The sequence below is a fragment of the Myotis lucifugus genome, unplaced genomic scaffold (genome assembly GCF_000147115.1).
Source record: "Myotis lucifugus unplaced genomic scaffold, Myoluc2.0 scaffold_3, whole genome shotgun sequence".
In the NCBI taxonomy this organism is placed as follows: Eukaryota; Metazoa; Chordata; class Mammalia; order Chiroptera; family Vespertilionidae; genus Myotis; species Myotis lucifugus.
Window position 1 is genome coordinate 29831630 of NW_005871051.1, and position 17181 is coordinate 29848810.

The 17181-nt window shown below is 49.1% G+C and overlaps 1 protein-coding gene across 1 annotated transcript in view; it reads right to left on the bottom strand.

Moving 5' to 3' along the window:
* Window positions 1-4982: 4982 nt before the first annotated feature.
* Window positions 4983-17181, bottom strand: part of ASB18 (ankyrin repeat and SOCS box containing 18) — a 40201-nt gene continuing 28002 nt past the window's right edge. The window contains 6 exon segments of the mRNA XM_006082797.3: window positions 4983-5168; window positions 5532-5645; window positions 16739-16864; window positions 16867-16899; window positions 16901-16963; window positions 16965-17042. Coding sequence (XP_006082859.1) covers window positions 4983-5168; window positions 5532-5645; window positions 16739-16864; window positions 16867-16899; window positions 16901-16963; window positions 16965-17042 — 600 coding nt within the window.

A 17181-nucleotide genomic window follows, 5' to 3' on the forward strand; every position in this document is an offset into this window, starting at 1 on the left:
TCAATATTTGCTTTGAAATAGATGATGACAATTTCAAGAAAAACCCTGGAATTTGAAAACTATGCTGAAGTAAAAAAATAAGATGCTGTACTGATCATAGTTGAAACTTTGGGGCTTCTGAATATTCCGAGAGCACAGAAAGAGATTTGTCTCAGGGATCATTTATTCTTGAAATAATGGAATAAAAGATGCCATATTCCTGGTTTATCACTCGGTCCTTGGGCAGCCCTTAAGAGCTGAGAAGCACTTGGCGAGCTAATGACATCCGCAATGGCAGTGGCTAAGCTTCCTCTCGGATGCCCGGCGTCAGGGCGGGTCACGGGAGCCGACCGGCTCATTCTCCAAGCCTGTATTTTACACCATCTGGGGAGAGGGTTAAGTGTTCTTTGCCAAAGTTCAACAGCCTGCCCCTTCAACCTGTGTCATCAGAAGGAGATTTCGGAAATTGGAAGTGTGACGATTAAATACAGTTACTGGTATTAGCAAATGCTTCTTAAAGAGTCAGAGGTTTCGATTTTCCTCACAACAGGCTGAATTGATGATGATCATGTAACTTAAAATTCATTGGACACAAAATATGCTGAAAAGAGAGGCCTAACGCTGTGCTCAGAATTTTAAACGTGATACGTCTCAGGGTGCTGCGTCAGAGGGTGACTGCTGGCCTTCCTGCGGTGCTGGGAGCATTTCCTCCCGTCTGGGGGGCAGTCAGGATGGAGGGAGGCAGACTTCCTCAGGTCCTTGGTTGGTGGAGAACCTCTATTGTGTGTTTGGGAATTCTCTGTGGTCAGATGACAAGTAGTACAAAGATATTCAACAAAAGTTGGAAGGGCCCAGCTGGTGTGGTTCAGTGGTTGAGTGGTGACCCATGAACCAAAAGGTCTCGGGTGCGATTCCTAGTCGGGCACATGACTGTGTTTTGGGCTCAATCTCCAATAGGGGGACATGCTGTGGTAGCCAATTAATGTTCCTATCTCATCGGTGTTTCTATCTTTCTATACCTCTCCTTTCTGCATTCTTTCTCTAAAACAAAACAAAAGAGTCAAAGGGGCCCTGGCCAGGTGGCTCGGTTGGTTGGAGCATTGTACGGTGCACCCAAAGGTTGCAGGTTCTATTCCAGGTCAAGGAACATACCTAGGTTGTGGGTTCAATCCCTGGTCAGGGCACATATGGAAGGCAACCAATCCATGTTTCTCTCACATCTATGTATCTTTCTCTCTCTTTCCCCCTCTCTCTTTCTCTCTCTCTAAAAATCAATAAACACATATCCTCAGGTGAGGCTTAACATTAAAAAAAAGTTGGAAGGAAAATATTCCTCTGCTATCTTTTTTTAGTAGAAATAACATTTACTCTTTTGTTACCTTCTGTATTTTGGACCATGTGAATGCATCATTAAAAACTAAATTTGAAATTAAAGAGAGCAACTTAGGTCTTATGAAACTGAGTTTATGTAACACTAGAGGCCCGGTGCACGAAATTTGCGTACTCGGGGCGGCGATGGGGGGTGGGGGGAGTCCCTCAGCCTGGTCTGTGCCCTCTGGCAGTCCAGGAGCCCTCAGGGGATGTCTGACTGCCGGCTTAGAACCAGGTCGGCATTAAGTGTCTGCCCCCTGGTGGTCAGTGCGCATCATAGTGACCAGTTGGTCTGCTGATCGTTCAATTTGCATATTAGCCTTTTATTATATAGGATACTCAAAGAGAAAAGTAATGATGTCCAATATGAACTGTGAAAGAATAGAAAACATTTTTAGAGCCTGTAATAAGAGAAATCCCCAGGTATAGTTTGTTCACTGGGAAAGAAGTCAGCCAGGGTAATTCTAGCTTCAAAGAGGAATGTCTTTTGGAGGTTTATCTCAAGTACCTTCCTTCTCTCCCTTCTCCCACTTCCCTCCTCCCCTCCCTTCCTCACTCCCTTCTCTTAGTCTTGTCCTTCTCTCCTTCTCCCCCTACTCCCTCCCCTTTCTCTCTTTCTCATCTGGATGGAATGATGCAAGTCCCCTTCATTTTAGAACCTCCTAATACATGCAGCGTAGAGCACAGTTAGACACAGTCATCAAAACAACACATTTTTGAGTTAAAAATTTTTCTTTATTAATAAAGCAAATTGCTAGCAATTCAATTCTGAAAAACTAAATATGAGTCTTTATTCATCAGATTTTCAGAAATATAACGTTAACATGTTTTCAAAGAGTTCTACTTTGTTCTAGGACTCCAAACATATTTAAACTTAATGCATTTCAGAAAAACAAGCAAACTGTTTCCTAAGGTGTGTGGGAGAGACGGGACGGGGTGGCTGAAGCAGGGATGGCGAGTGTGCTCGCTCAGATTCAGATTTGCAAAGTTCAGTGAGGACAGAGCTGCTCAGGGCTGTGGCTGCAGTTCTTACCGGTCTCGCCCTTTTATTTGTCCTCATAAATAACACTGCTTTGCTTTTCCATATTTTACAGTCTTTCTCCCAATATTAGGCTATTTTCTTCTAATAATAGTAAAAACAATCATAGTACTAGAAGGAACTACTTACCAAGTTCCTTTTCTGGGCCGGCTCAGTGGGGCCACCCTGGGGGAAGGGTCACCCCAGCCATATTCAAGAGGCACAGATACCTTCATTTTCCAGGTGATTGCAGCTGGTTTTGGTTAAATGACTCTTCCTGTTCAGCAGAGCAGCCTGGATCTGAAGCCCATCTCTAGGGTATCATCTCGGGCTCCTCCCCGCCCTCCAGGATGCTGCACCCCTTTCCAGGACAGAGTCACCTTCCTGGAGTCCCACTGTGACCATATCTGCTCACCTGCTCCATGGTCCTTGTCGCTTGCCAATAAGGTAAGAATCCTTGGTCTGAAAACCAAGCTCTCCTATCTGCGCTCCTTTCAGTGACCCTCCCCTCCAGAGGACACACATGTCAATGTCCCTTCTGCCTTGCACTGTCCCGCACCCCTGTCTTTGTTCCGGTTTTTCTTTCCATACAGTGGTGACTCCTGTCTGTTTGGGAGGAGCTTGAGGACAGCCATGTTTGTGTAGCCTTTTCTAGGGCAGGTGAGTTGTTGGGCTCAAGGGGCAGATGTGGGTGGTCAGCTGAGGGCTCTGCTGCCCTGTCACTCCCTTTCAGACCCTCTGTGTTGAAATCTGACCATTGGCCAAGGCTCAGCCAGACTACCCCCATCACGATGCCCATCTCAGTGTCTGCCCCCTGCTCACTGCCCCCCCAAGTGGGCTTCACTCATAGTGCACACAACACCTTGCCTTATCCTGCAGTATTTGTGGGTATAAACTCCCCTTCCAGACTGCAACAATGGGACGAAGTGCCCTGTCCCCTCTCAGATTGCTCAGGAGTATCTTGCATTGGTTCAGACTGGACAAAAACAGAGCCACTGCTGTCTGCAGAGGAGGGCCACAGCAGTCTCTCATAAAATACTAGAGGCCCAGTGCATGAAATTCGTGTACTTGGGGGGGGGGGTCCCTCAGCCAGACCTGTGCCCTCTTGCAGTCCAGGAGCCCTCAGGGGATGTCTGACTGATGGCTTAGGCCCGGGGAGCGGGCCTAAGTCATCAGTTGGACATCTTAGCGCTGCTGTGGAGGCGGGAGAGGCTCCCACCATCACCGCTGCGCTAGCCAGCTGGGAACCTGACTCAGGGCTTCTGGCTGAGCGGCGCTCCCCCTATGGGAGCTCACTGACCACCATAGGGCAGCTCCTGCATTGAGTGCCTGCCCCCTGGTGGTCTGAGCATCATAGCGATTGGTCGATTTGCATATTAGCCTTTTATTATATAGGATGGTGTCTAATAGCAAACTTGAGGTCAAGTGAGACCAACCAATCAGGAGATGATTGCCATTGAAAAGATAGTTTATCACTCATTCCCCAGAGATGGAACAGGCCTCGCCATGGGGGCCACACGGGGAAGCACCAGGGTTGGTCAGAAGTGGGGGTGTGGGCAAGAGCCTTTATTGTGGTTTCCACAGAAGGAACGGGTGAGGCAGGATAGATGGGTTAGGCTTAGGGTTAGGTTTAGGCTTAGGGTTAGCTACTCAGAATAACTTCAGCGGGCTCTGGGGCAGAAGGGTTGTCTGGTACCTGGCCCTGGGGTGGCTGGTGTCCTGGGGCATGAGCACCAGTGAAGGAGGGGCTGGGGTGTGCGCTCTGGGTTGGTTTTCATTTGAAAAGCATGCTGGCCTGGCAAGTTGTTTACTATCTCTAGGAATGATAACCCTGGTGGTGGTGGTGGTGGGGCAGGGAGGGGGGGTGGGGAGTGGGGGTGAGGGGAGAGAGAGGGCAGAGTCTCTCCAGAGTCATCAGAGCCCCAGATGTCAAAGCATCAGAATTCAGAAAATCAAGTGACTACAGTCCTAGACCGTCAGAACATCTCTCCTGTTACAGATGCTTGGGCTGAGCTGAGAGCAACCTCTATCGGCCTGTGGCTTCCTGGACCATGCCCTAGAGCTGGATCGGTTGGGTTTGGTGAGAATGTCAGACAGGAGACTCGCATGGGGTAAACATGTCTGGCTCACAGCCCCTCCAGTGTCCTTCTGGGGAGCCCTGGGCCACCCTGTGCTGGGAAGCACCAGTGGGCTCCGGGGAAGGGGCTTTTATCATGGAACTGATGTCCTCCCTCAGTATGCACATCTGTCATGTTTTGGGGACAGTCTTTCCAGGTGGCTGGGCTTCAGGAGGAGGGGGCATTGTCCAGGAAGCAGTGGGTCCGAAGCCTTGGGGGCAGCGTGCATGCTGCTTGACCCCTTCTGGGCAGGAGACAAACCTCGCAGCAACAGGTACACCTTAGGCACTTTCTGATACAAGTCCTATGCGATGCACGATGTTCATCCTCACAAGCAACCTGAGAGGCAGTGAGGGCTCTTACTGCATTCCCAGGTGGGCCTGACTGGCCAGTGGGAGGTCCCACGAGGCCCGCAGGTCCCCACCCAGGGCGCTCTCACCACCCAGCCACCACAGAAGCAGAGAGGAGACCAAGAACAAGTCCAAATGCTCTGGTTTTCAGTGCAAAACACCCTCTGGCTCCAAAAGGAGGTAGCTTTGCAGGGTCGCCGGCAAGGGTAACAGAGGCACGAGGCGGGAGCACTGTTTGCCAAACCGTCTGCGAATGGCACAGCGGCAGAGGTGCAGCAGGCGGCGGGGGCTGCCGGCCAAGGCAAAGAGAGACTGGTAGAAAGGCCGGTGTGCCTGGCAAGGAAGGCGGGAAGTCAGTGTGAGACAAGCGGACACACAGGAGCCACACCTGTGGACTCAGATGCTGGACCCCCACCCTGGTTGGACACCAGGTCCTTGAGTCCTGCCATCCCTCTAGTCAGCGTGGGACTGCTCCTCCCGCTCCTTGTAGGACACCCCGACTGTAACAGGAGCTCCTGGCTGTGTAAATGCTGAGCGCCCACAGGAAGGCAGAGGGACTCAGATGTACCCCCAGGTCGCTTCCGCTTTCCTTCTCCAGAGGTTTACACCCACCTGGAGATGAGAGCAGAACGCCTGGCCCCGCACAGAAACAGAAGGCGATTCTGCACCTACACGGAAGGCAGGCGGCTCCCTCACCTGAAACACCTCCTCCGGGATCACCTCCCTCCAGGACTCGGACACGCGGAGCTGAGGGTAGGCGTTGAACAGCACCTCGATGACCGCAGGGGCTGGCGCGCAGGTCTGCAGCACCTGTGGGAAGTGGGGAGGCCACGTTCAGGTTGACTGGGCTTGGGGTCCAAGTGCGGAAAGGGCAGGGAGATGGAGGTGTGTTCGCACCCCACGACTGTCTGTGTGACCCCACTGTCCTCAGTCCCTCTGGGAACAGGGGCGATCACAGTGACAGCACAGCTGGGCAGGTGAAGGGCTGCAGGAGTGAGTTCACAGATAAGCACAAGATAAGCACAAGGCCGCGCTGGGCAAGGGGCCCTGTCCCGCCATCCATCATGCAAATCTGGGCAAAGCGCTCAGCATCCCGGTTCAGGAGCAGGGGGGGGGGCGGGGTACTCTGGAGAGCTGCTCAGGGAACAGCATGAGGTTCTGCTGGGAGCGCGTGGCCGAGGACAGTAATCCCAACTTCTCACCTCAACTTTCTAATATGTCAGGACATTGGCGAAGAGAACTGCTTTGCTGTGGAGTTTCCCCTCTACTTGGCCCTTCCCTTTTTTTTCACAGTCCCCACGGTCAAAGGACTCCTATTTTATTATTTGCAAATTTAAAATTCATCAGCTTTATCATAAAGGTGGGAACACTTTGCTTTTAAAAAATAAACTTTTTTTGTTGTTGTTACGAAGAAATTTGAATGGACACAAAACTGGACCCAATAGTATGATAAGCCCCCATGTACCCAGCATCATCCCCTGGCGAATCCTGCCCCATCCACCCTCAGCACCTCTCCCTCATATTATCTTAAAACACATTCCGGGCATTCTGCCATTTCACCTGCACGTATTTTACTGTGTCTCCTAAAGGACCCTTTAGAAGAAATATCTACACAGTATCACTATAGCACCTGAGAAATTAACTAGACTGACTTTCTTAGTATCATATAGTCAGTGTTTAAATTCACAGCACTCTCTTCAATGCCATTATATTAAAAATAATTTGTTTGTTTGAATAAGAATCTAAACACATGAGGTTAGTTGATATGATGTAGTTTTAGAACTTTCTGTTTCTTTGTTGAAGAAACTGGGTTATCTGTCCCGGAGTCTCTCACTGTTGGGGTCCTGCGGGTGTGTCCCTGTGGGTGCTGGAACGCGCTGCTCCTCCGCTGCTTTCTGTGAGTAGCTGGACTTGGAAGCTCCATCACATTCAGAGTTGATCTTGGGGAGGGGAAAGAAACCTCATAGTTCTCTGTTTTTGAGGCTTGAGATTTACTGAGTGTAATACAACTGTTCTTTGTATTTTTTCAGATTGAGAAAAACGGAGTTCAAGCAATTTTTCTAAGACCAGGCAGCAAATACCGACAGCAGACAACAGTGAGAGCCAGCAGCTAAGCCCGGCTGCACCATCTCCCTGGGCTCCCTGAGCACAGAGTCAAACAGGAAAAGGTACAGTATTTAAGTCACTCGGGATGGCCGCTCCCTTACAGCCTGTCCAGGTTCCTTCACATCTAAACCTCCTTTAAAAAAGAGAAACAGCCCTGGCTGATTTGGCTCAGTGGATAGAGTGTCAGCCTGTGGACTGAAGGGTCCCAGGTTTGATTCCAGTCAAGGGCATGTACCTTGGTTGCGGGCACATCCTCAGTGGGGGGTGTGCAGGAGGCAGCTGATCGATATTTCTCTCATCGATGTTTCTAACTCTCTATCCCTCTCTCTTCCTCTCTGTAAAAAATCAATAAAATATATTAAAAAAAGGAGAAACAAAATAAAAAGTTCATAGGTCTTTTGTTCAGAGATAAACCCTATATTGTGTATACTCATGTTTTATGCATTTAGACAAAACATTAATATATGTAAAAATGGGCTAATACTTTGCCTATTATTTTGAAACTTGATTTTTGTCTACTCAAAATTGACTGTGAACAAAAATGATAAATGAGCATCATGTTAGTGGCCACATAATATTATTTTATGAATGGATCATCATGTATTCAGTGAAATTAACTACCATAAGTGGAAATGATAAACAATGAACATTCTTGAACATAAGTCTATCTCTTGCTGTCCCAAACCATTCTTAGGTAATAATTCTACCCCCTTCCTACATTGAATTCCTGGAAGGAGAAGTGCAGGGTCAAAGTGTAGGTACATTTTCAAGCTTTTAAAGGATATTGTCAAATTGTGAGTGTGTAAATTGTTACACTTCTTAAAGAATTGAGTATGAGAGTGCCTCTTTCTCCCTGCCCAAATCATCGCATTCATTATTTAAATTTGATAGGTACAAGATGGAATGTTTACACTTGTTTTGGTTGACCATTTGTCTTTCTTCTTTTCTGAATTGTTACATTATGTCTTCTCATTTTTTCTATAAGTGTGTTCAGTCTTTTCATTGATTTGTAAATACACCTTATTTATGAAGGTTATGTTTCATGGAGACAATCGTTTTTTGCAAATAATGGTATTTTCTCCTCACTATTCATATTTCTTATTTAATTTTCTTGTCTAATTACATTGGCTAGAGCTTCAAGTTCAATGTTAAACAAAATTGATAGCAGGCATCATTATCTTATTCTTAATTTTAATAGGATTGTCTGTAATGTTTCATCATAAATATAATCTTGGATATTAGTTTCAGATTGATACTCTGTTCTAAGTTAAGGAAATATCTTTCCATTCCTAGGTTACTACAAATTTCAGGATTTAACTTTATTTTTTGCCCTTTTTTTAAAAAGCAAGTTGATATAAAAAGATTTTCCAATATTGACTCACTTTTGCCTTCATAAAACAGACTTTATTTGCTATTCTTCTAATTATAATGGAAGATTTAATTTACTAAGATTTTTGCATCTCTTTTAATAACTAAATTTGGTTAACAGTTTTAGTTTTTTGAGCTATTTTTGTCAGGTTTTAATATGTTAACTTAATAAAAGTACCTGAGAAAATTTCTATCTTTTTTAATACCCTGATTTTAAAAAGTAGATAATTATTGAATTAAGAAGACATGATAGATCTTGCACTTGATACTATCTAAGCCTGTCATTTAATTGCAGGTAATAATTTGATATTTTCTATTTCTTCCCTGGTTACTGGCATATTTTGTTTTCATTTCTTCTTGAATCAATTTTATGAGTCTACATTTTCCTGGGAAACGATCTTCACTTTACAGACATTTAGCCTTGCACAGGTATCAGTGAGGGTTCCAGCAGGAAATAGAATGCATGTCTGATATAGGACGATTTCAGGAAGGTGCACTGATACAGGGGCTGTTGAGCTCAGTGTGAGTGCAGGGGAACGGCCAGGGATAGCACATGAAAGTGGAGCGAGCTGGTAGCAGCACTATTCCATTCCTGAGCCAGAGGGTGGAGATGGGGTGGGCTGTCCTCCTTGGTGGGGTGATCCTTGGTGGGGAACACACAGCCAGCCTGCAGCAGACAGGAGGCCCAGTGAATACATCCTCTGATCTCACTTTCCTCCCCTTCCTCCTGCAGTTGAGAGACGGCACTGGCCAAACCCAGCAAGGCAGGGGCAGGAGCCTGGTCTGTGTGTCCCTCTATCTGGACAGGAGATATCTCCTATTTACATCTCCTTTGGAAATAATTTTGGTATTTTCATTAGTTTTACAACGTGTCCTACAATTATTTGTCTCTCTTTTCACTGGGTTGTATGCTTACCACCTGTCCGTTAAGCCATTCATTCCACAGATATTTACCGAGCTCCCACTAGAAGATAGGAGTGTGTGAGGTCTGTGTGATACAACAGCAAGCCCTGCCTTCGTGGAACTTTACAGTCCCAACAACACAGTCCAAACACTAATCATAATATGCAGTGAGTGCCACAGCCTGCGGAGGTGCTAGAAATGGCACCTAACTCAGACCCGGGCTTGCAATGGGGTGGTGAATTGCTCAGGGAAAGACTTCTTGAAAAAGTGACATTCAAGCTAAGATCTGGCTACAGAGTAGGAGTGACAAAAGGTATGGAGAGTTCTGGGGGCAGGAGTGCTCTAGGTGAACACATTTACCAAACTTGGAAGGTGAGAAGGACCAATACCTGTTGGCTGGCTCGTGAGAGTAGAGACCAGAGATCGGAGAGGGAAGCAGGGTCAGATCATGAAAAGTGTTGTCTGCACACAGGTCAGGCCCGCTCCAGCCACAGGGCCACAGACAGGCTGCTCATCTGCTGGGCTGTTCCAACCTCAGACATCTGCAGAGCCCATGCCCCACCTCTCTCAAGTCTTGACTTAAAGTTCACCCACCCTCAGTGCCACACCTAAAACTGCAGCTGCCTCCGTCTGCTGCTTCTCTCTCGAGGCCTCATCACTTCATTGGTCCATTTATTATGTTCACTGCTTACGGTCTGTCTTCCCTTTAGAGCAGTGGTTCTCAAACTTGGCTGCACATTAGAATCACCTGGGAATCTTTTTAAAATCCTTATTTCTGGGCCTCATCCTCCGGAAATTCTGTTTGTTTGTTACTAATGTTGTGGCCCCACCCCATAACAAAGAAACAGAATTTCCAGAGGATGAGGCCCAGAAATCAGGATTTTAAAAAGATTCCCAGGTGATTCTAATGTGCAGCCAAAGTTGAGAACCACTGCTTTAGAGTGTAAGCTCCATGAGGGCAGGGGTACTGCTTTCTCACTACCCACTCCTACCGCCTATCACTTAATAAATATTTGTTGAATAAATAAAATAAATAGAAGAATGCTTTTTATTTTTTTAAAAAATGCATTAGGAAGCCTTGTCTTATGTCTTGATATCTACAAGTGTCTTTCACCGTTAAATGGAAAGCCATCCTGCCTGAGGTTCGAATCCTCTGTCCTAACTTTTCCTTTAAAAATCTGTAGACGACATTTCATTGTCTTAGGACAGTGGTGGGCAAACCGCGGCTCGCAAGCCACATGCGGCTCTTTGGCCCCTCGAGTGTGGCTCTTCCACAAAATACCGCGTGTGGGCGCGCACATACAGTGCGATTGAAACTTCGTGGCTCATGCACAGAAGTCGGTTTTCGGCCTGGGCGAGTCTATTTTGAAGAAGTGGCGTTAGAAGAAGTGGGGGGTGTCGGTCGGTCAGGCGACCGGAGACGCAGTGCAGGCGGGCCTCGGGATACGCAGCGCGGGGGAGGCTCGCGTGATTCATGCACGAGTTGAGTGAGCCAGTCAGTCAGCAGCCTCATTGTGCAGTGGTTAGTGCTAGTCACATCCGCAAATTGCGCTCGGGTGAAAAAAGTACCTACTCGAAGCATAAAGTTACTTGTATTTTTCCAACCAGCTGCAAATCCTACAGGTATTTTTGTCATCGATTTAAGAATTGTAATTCTTTTGTGTTGGTGGCTTTATTATTATAAAATGAAACATTTTTTTAGGTGCTCTGTTTGAGATGGCTACAAAGAAGAAGCAAAGAAAAATGGAAGACGAAAACCGTGAATTTAAAGTTGAATTTAAAGCTGAATGTACCTACCTATATAGTTTAAATTTTAAAAATTTGGCTCTCAAAAGAAATTTCAATCGTTGTACTGTTGATATTTGGCTCTGTTGACTAATGAGTTTGCCGACCACTGTCTTAGGACAATACTGCAGCAGAGAAATCTGGGTCCAGCCTGGTTTTCATTGCTGTATGGATAGCTTTTAACATTAGTTCTTTGTCATGAACACTGGGGCTGACTCCCCAACACCCCAAATGATTTGATTAACCCAGTCATGGTAATTCCATCCTTTTTGACGTTCATGGGTCTGGGGCAGGGCATATCCTGCCCCCACTTCCCGCCTCACCCCAATGTGCTCTTGCCGTGTTGACACTTCTGCTAACACAGCTGCCACTAGCCTGCCAGCTCCTGGAGCATGGCCCTCTCAGACACCCACTGTCCTCTTCTGTGTTGGGAGAACCACGCCGTTAAGATGAGGGTTCGCACTGCACCCCCAGATCTAGTCGGGTCACATATAGATGGAACTCCAGGCAATGCTTGCTTCCTCAGGCTCCCCTGGCGTCCAGCGACCCTCCGATTGGCCCACTCCCTTCTTTCTGCGAAACGTGAAATGCATCCCAGTGGCTGCCTGCAGCGCCAGGACTCCCGGCCCTCCCTCTGCAGCAGCGCCCCTCCCCCGGCCCCGTCGGTGGGTCACAGACTGTGACAAAGCCTTATTGCCTGTCTCTGGGAATTCATTTCCTGTCTCTCCTCGGTTCCACCTCTCTGGGGCTCGGGGCCCTCCCCACGCCCTCCGCGCTGTGCCCTCGTGTTTGCCAGGCAGCTGGCTGCCTTCATTATTTTTACGCCAACACAGTTTAAAACCTCCACGCGCCTGCGGGAGGGGCGGCTGCCACATTACTCTGACACGCTGATGTCGTTAGGGTCCACGCGCACCCTCTCCGGCTAATGAGGCGGCAGAAAGAAAATTAAGGGGAAAAATCACACAGGCACACTGCTCTAGATGTAGACGGGAAATAAAATGAGCAAGAAAAACAGAGGCACGCCATTTATGCTTGCTCCTCCCTCCCCCCCCGCCCCCCGGGGACAGGGTGCAGGCGGCCCTGTGGAGACAGGAAATGGAGTCCTGGGTTTTGACTACTGCTCCCCCAGGATTTGCCCCCTAAAAGCCTGTGTCATGGGAGCAGGGTGAAGCCACCTTACCGAATTCTGTAATCGTGTAAAAAGAAAACACAAAAACTTTACACCTGGATTTTCAACGCGGGCAATGCCCAGGAGGTGAGGCAAGACCAGAGCTTTGCAGATGTTTCTAGAATCTGTCATTCTCGTCCGCAACCTCCATTGCCCCTCTCTCTGCAGTCCTCACCTGGATGGCCACCAGTCTGTGGCTTTCACCAGCCCCTACCCAGCGTGTTCTCTGCACCTGAGCAGAGAGCTCATTTGATTATGTCACCTCCTTGCTTAGCATGTCCTTGATTCCCATTGTTCTCCAGACAAAGGCTCAAACCCTTAACAAGGGCCCTGCCTAGCACCCGCCTCAACTGGCTCCCTCCTGCCCTTTCCTCCCCAGAGACTCTGCCCCAGGACATTTGCCTGGACTGCTCGTTTCTGCTTGGAATGGCCTTTCCTCCCCTCCTCACATAGAAAGGCTTCAGCCTTCAGGTCTGGGCTCACTCAGCACATGCGTGGGGAGCCTGTGGAGCCTCCCCCCAGCCCCCAAGCTAGGTCAAGCCCCCTAGTTGGCACTTTCAAGGTGTGGAGAGTCTTTGCTCTGTACCTGTTCTCACCACAGCAACATCACATGGGTGGGTGTGTGTGTGTGTGTGTGTGTGTGTGTGTGTGTGTGTATGCGGTTGTCTTACCCTCCTGAGGGACAGTGCCATGAGGGCTGGTTCAACACACTAACTCCAGCACTGGGCTTAGCAATGCCTTAGGAATGTGTGTTGAATGCCTAAATACATGCTTCAGGGATGCCCGTGGGAAGCATGGCCTATGTGGTTTGGGGGAGACAGTGCACTGCTGGTGTTGTCCCTGCACCTCCCCCACTCGTGGGCAAGTATGAGTGTGAATATTTACGGCCTCCGCGCGTGCATTTCCGCTGGGTGCTGCTGGCCTCTGCCCCGTAGGTAACAAGGCACAAAACAGCACAAAATAAGGAACAGGGGTGAGGAAGCAGAGTGCGTTAAGCATGAGAGCTGATTGCAAATGAGAAGTGCTCTGAGGAGGGGGTCCCTTTATATATCGAGGGACAAATGACCCATGGAAGAGGCAGGAAAGAGCGGTCCCAGGCCATGGGCTTCTGTCCTGGTGCAGCTACCTCCCAGCTCTGGGACTTGGGGAGGTCCTGTCCCATCCCAGAGCGGGGCTGACTTACCCTCCCACAACCGCTGTTTCTGTTCTGGGGTCCAGCCCCAAATCTGCTCTTCAAACACTTGGGATGAGGAAAGGAGTACTTCGTTGTGAAAAGATAACATGGAGCTTCGCTATTGTTTCATGAATCTGGCCTCCGGGTGAGAGGCAGGAGAGAGAACCAAGAGCAAAGCCCTTTATTCCAGACCAAGCATCCAACCCACAAGCTCAGCTAGTGCAGTGGCAAAGCAAGTTTGGACTCACATTCGTGTGTGTGTGTGTGTGTGTGTGTGTGTGTGTGTGTGTTTCTCTGCCCTCTTGTCCGCTCTCCCCCAGGCCAGCCCCACCTGTGCTGACAACTTCCAGAATTCAAACCTGGCCACCGCCTGCCACCTGCCCTTGTGCCCCCATCCCTGACTGGTGTTAACTAGAGGTCAGCCAGGCAGAAAGGCCTGGCATTGTCAACACGCTTGCTTCCCAAGCAGTGACACCACTTTGATTTTCACCGCAGAGCACTGTCCTCGGCGCGGCGGATGCTTGGAGTCCGCCTGCTGCGGCCATGGTGCCTTTGTCTGGGCCTGAGGGAATGTGATTTATGTCATAAGCTCGCTGTGAAACCTTTTGCCTCAGTAATTCCGAGCTCCGTGGGTGTCTCTTTACATCTATTTCAAGCCCAGCTGCTGCCCACGGACCGCGTGCTCTGTGCACCCCTCGCCACAGTGTGGAGTCTCGCCTGCAGTGTATCTTTGTGGCCTTGTTCAGTGTGTTTGCTGCGTGCTCCACGGGGCTGCGGAGCAGAGCTGGTCTGTCCCTTTGATGTCTCATGTGGTGATTAGACTCCTTCCTGGTGGAACATGCAGGTGGCCTGGGTGGAGGAAGATGCTGCAGCCAGGTTTCCAGTGTGTGCCCTGGTTGTCCTGGGCCCAGGCTAGAACATCACAGGCACTTGTAACTTGGCTCAGAGAACGCCAAGTATGGTAAATGCATTTGGGCCGCACCCTGCTCCCAACCAGGAGTGCCATGGGTGCCCCCTAGAGGTGAGGTCGACCTCAGCACAAAGAACTCAGATCCCCATGTCCATTTCCAAGGACTTAACAGCAAGTGGTGTGCCCTGGAGTTGTTGGAATCTCCTTCATTCACTCAACATTGAGGTGTGCAGGGGTCAGCTCTGTGCATGTGCAAGGAAAGCAATGGTGGGCAATGCTTTTTGGTGAAAGCCTCAAAGTATTCTGATTTCTCAAGGAAACTCTTAATTCCTTCTACAATTGCTGGGAGAGTCAGTGTCACTTCTAGGAGCTGAATACTTCTCATGGCCTTTTGACCCCCATTATAGGGCCCCCCAAACCTAAACACAACTTACACCTCCACTGACCATGCTCTGCTCCTGTGTGGCTGACCCAGGATAGGGCCCCTGGAGACCCAGAGGGAGAGCCACTGTGCCTTGCCCTGCATGTCAAGGTCAAGGTGGGGTAATTCCCACAGCCCTGGAGACAGAGTTCAGGTGTTAGAGGTCTTATCTTCAGGGAAGGTGCCCCTGGGGCTGCACCTGAGACTTGGAAACCTGGGTAAAGAATCACTCAAATAGAGTGACTTCAAGACCAACAAAGGATTATTTGTAGTCACTGCTGAAATACACTGATATTTTTTCTTTTTGTTTTTTTTCTTTTTTTTGATATTTTTTCTTTAAAATAATTTGCCTCAGCCCTAGCCAGTTTGGCTCAGTGGATAAAGTGTCAGCCTGTGGATCAAAGGGTCCCAAGTTTGATTCCCGTCAAGGGCACATACCTTGGTTGCAGGCTCCTCCCTGGCCCGGGCCCTGCTGGGGGCTCATGCAGAAGGCAACCCATCGATGTTTCTCTCTTCTACTCTCCCTAAAAATCAATGGAAAAATATTCTTAGGCAAGGATTAACAACAAAAATAATTTGCCTCAGATATTTTTCACTGGTGGCCCATTGCATAAAGCCTGTTTCTTTTGCATTCTCTATGCAATTTCATATGATAATGGTTGACGTGTGCATCTTGGTTTAAGGCAAACACCGTGTGACCCGGAGGGGCAGTGAGTGGGTCTTGTTTCCATGTTATGGGTTGATGCACTAAGCCTGCTAATATTGGGACATGTTAAAATGCAAATTAGGAATATAACAGGTAAGTGTTATAGAATATAAAGCTGCTGGCATTCCCTCCCTTTCCAGAGCCCACCCTCCTGGAGCCACTGTATTAGTAGAGTGCCACGTGAGAACCACGTGAGAACCACATGAGAATGGCTCAAAGACAATGTGAGAGTTAGTACAAGACACTGTCATAATGTTTGTCAAGGAAACGCTCAGGGAGCTGTTTGGGTGCGCTTCCCACTTTTCACCTGTGTTTTTACAGACACAAACTTTACTCTGCATGCACCTATAATGCAAAGTTAGCATTTGAGAGAAATGTGTGAATCACGCTATTTCAGACCATCTAGAACACTGCTCTTTTTGGATGACAGCCTTTCACCCATTCAAAACTTGTCAGGCATGTCTCTTGCCTCTGATTGGTGAGCGTGGGGAAGAGGGATCATTTTAAAATTAGGCACACCCACTTTTACATCCAATGGAATGACTTTCCCTCGGTGAGTCTTTTGGGAAAGACGATCTCTTACTCCAACCAATATTTTGGGAACTTTTCTTTTGGAAATATTTCCCGTCTTTTGAGTATTTTCTCTGGTGAGAACTCATTATTCTTCCTCTTTATTATTTCAAGCGAGATCTGACCCATGGGGAAGGTGACAAACCGCTCAGAGGCAAGCCTGCAAAGTGGGGTTGAGGTCTCCACAGTCCTGACTCTGGAAAAGTCCCCTCTCCTGGCTGAAACCCAGGAAGGAGAAACACCTGCCTGGTATTTCACAGGAACGGGTAAGGACGGAAATGAGGGAATTTGCAAACGTGTAATTAATCTCATTAACAAGGTTGGGGATTTCATTTCAGATCAAATGCCAGATGCCTTAAGAAATCGATTTTCATTGTTCTGAAAATGACAACAAAAGATGAGCTGCCAAAATAACTTAAGGCATGACAGCGTCATGGAAATAAGTGTGTGGCGTCCCCAGGTGACTACTTTGAAAGGACACACGCAGGCATGCTTGTTCACACCCCAACCTCTTTCTTTTCTAGTGGCTGGAAGCTTCTGGGCCCTGGCTCTTCAAAGTATGGTCCCAAGACCAGCAGCCTGGGCCTTACCTGGCAACTGTTAGAAGAGGAGACGCTCCCACCCAAACCCACTGGGTCAGAATCTGCTGCTTCCCAAGTCCCCTGTTGGTGCCCTTCTCATCTCTGCTCTACTGAGACTTGAGTCCTTGACCCCTCATTCTTCCGAGTCCCTGGAAGAGTGAGAAGCGCTGCATGCAAAGCTTGGGGTGGGAGGTGCCCGGCCACCTCTTACCTTGGGGAAGGCGTCGGGCCACAGGGTGGGGGAGCCGTGGTTGAGTAGCGCCTGCACCGTGCGCTGGGGCGCGGCCTGGGGCGCGCAGGCGGCCGCCTGCAGCACGCGGGCCCAGGGGCGAGGCGCCTTCCGTAGTCGAGCGCGGCCGCGTCGGCCCCGTGCCCGCAGCAGCAGGAGCGCCAGGCCCGGGCGCGCGTGGCCGCAGGCCTTGTGCAGCGGGCTTGAGCTCGTCCTCGTCGGGCGGGTCCGCCGCCGCCCCGCGCCTAAGCATAGGCGCGTACAGGGAGAAGGCCGAGCTCTTGCTCTTAGGGCCGCAGAGCCGCGCCGGCACGTTGGGTCAGAAGCCGTCCTCGCGGCGGCGGATCCCTCCGATCCACGCGCGCACTGGGGTCCAGAGAAAGAGAGGCGCAGGCTGTCATCGCAAGCGGCGCGTCCCCCGCCAT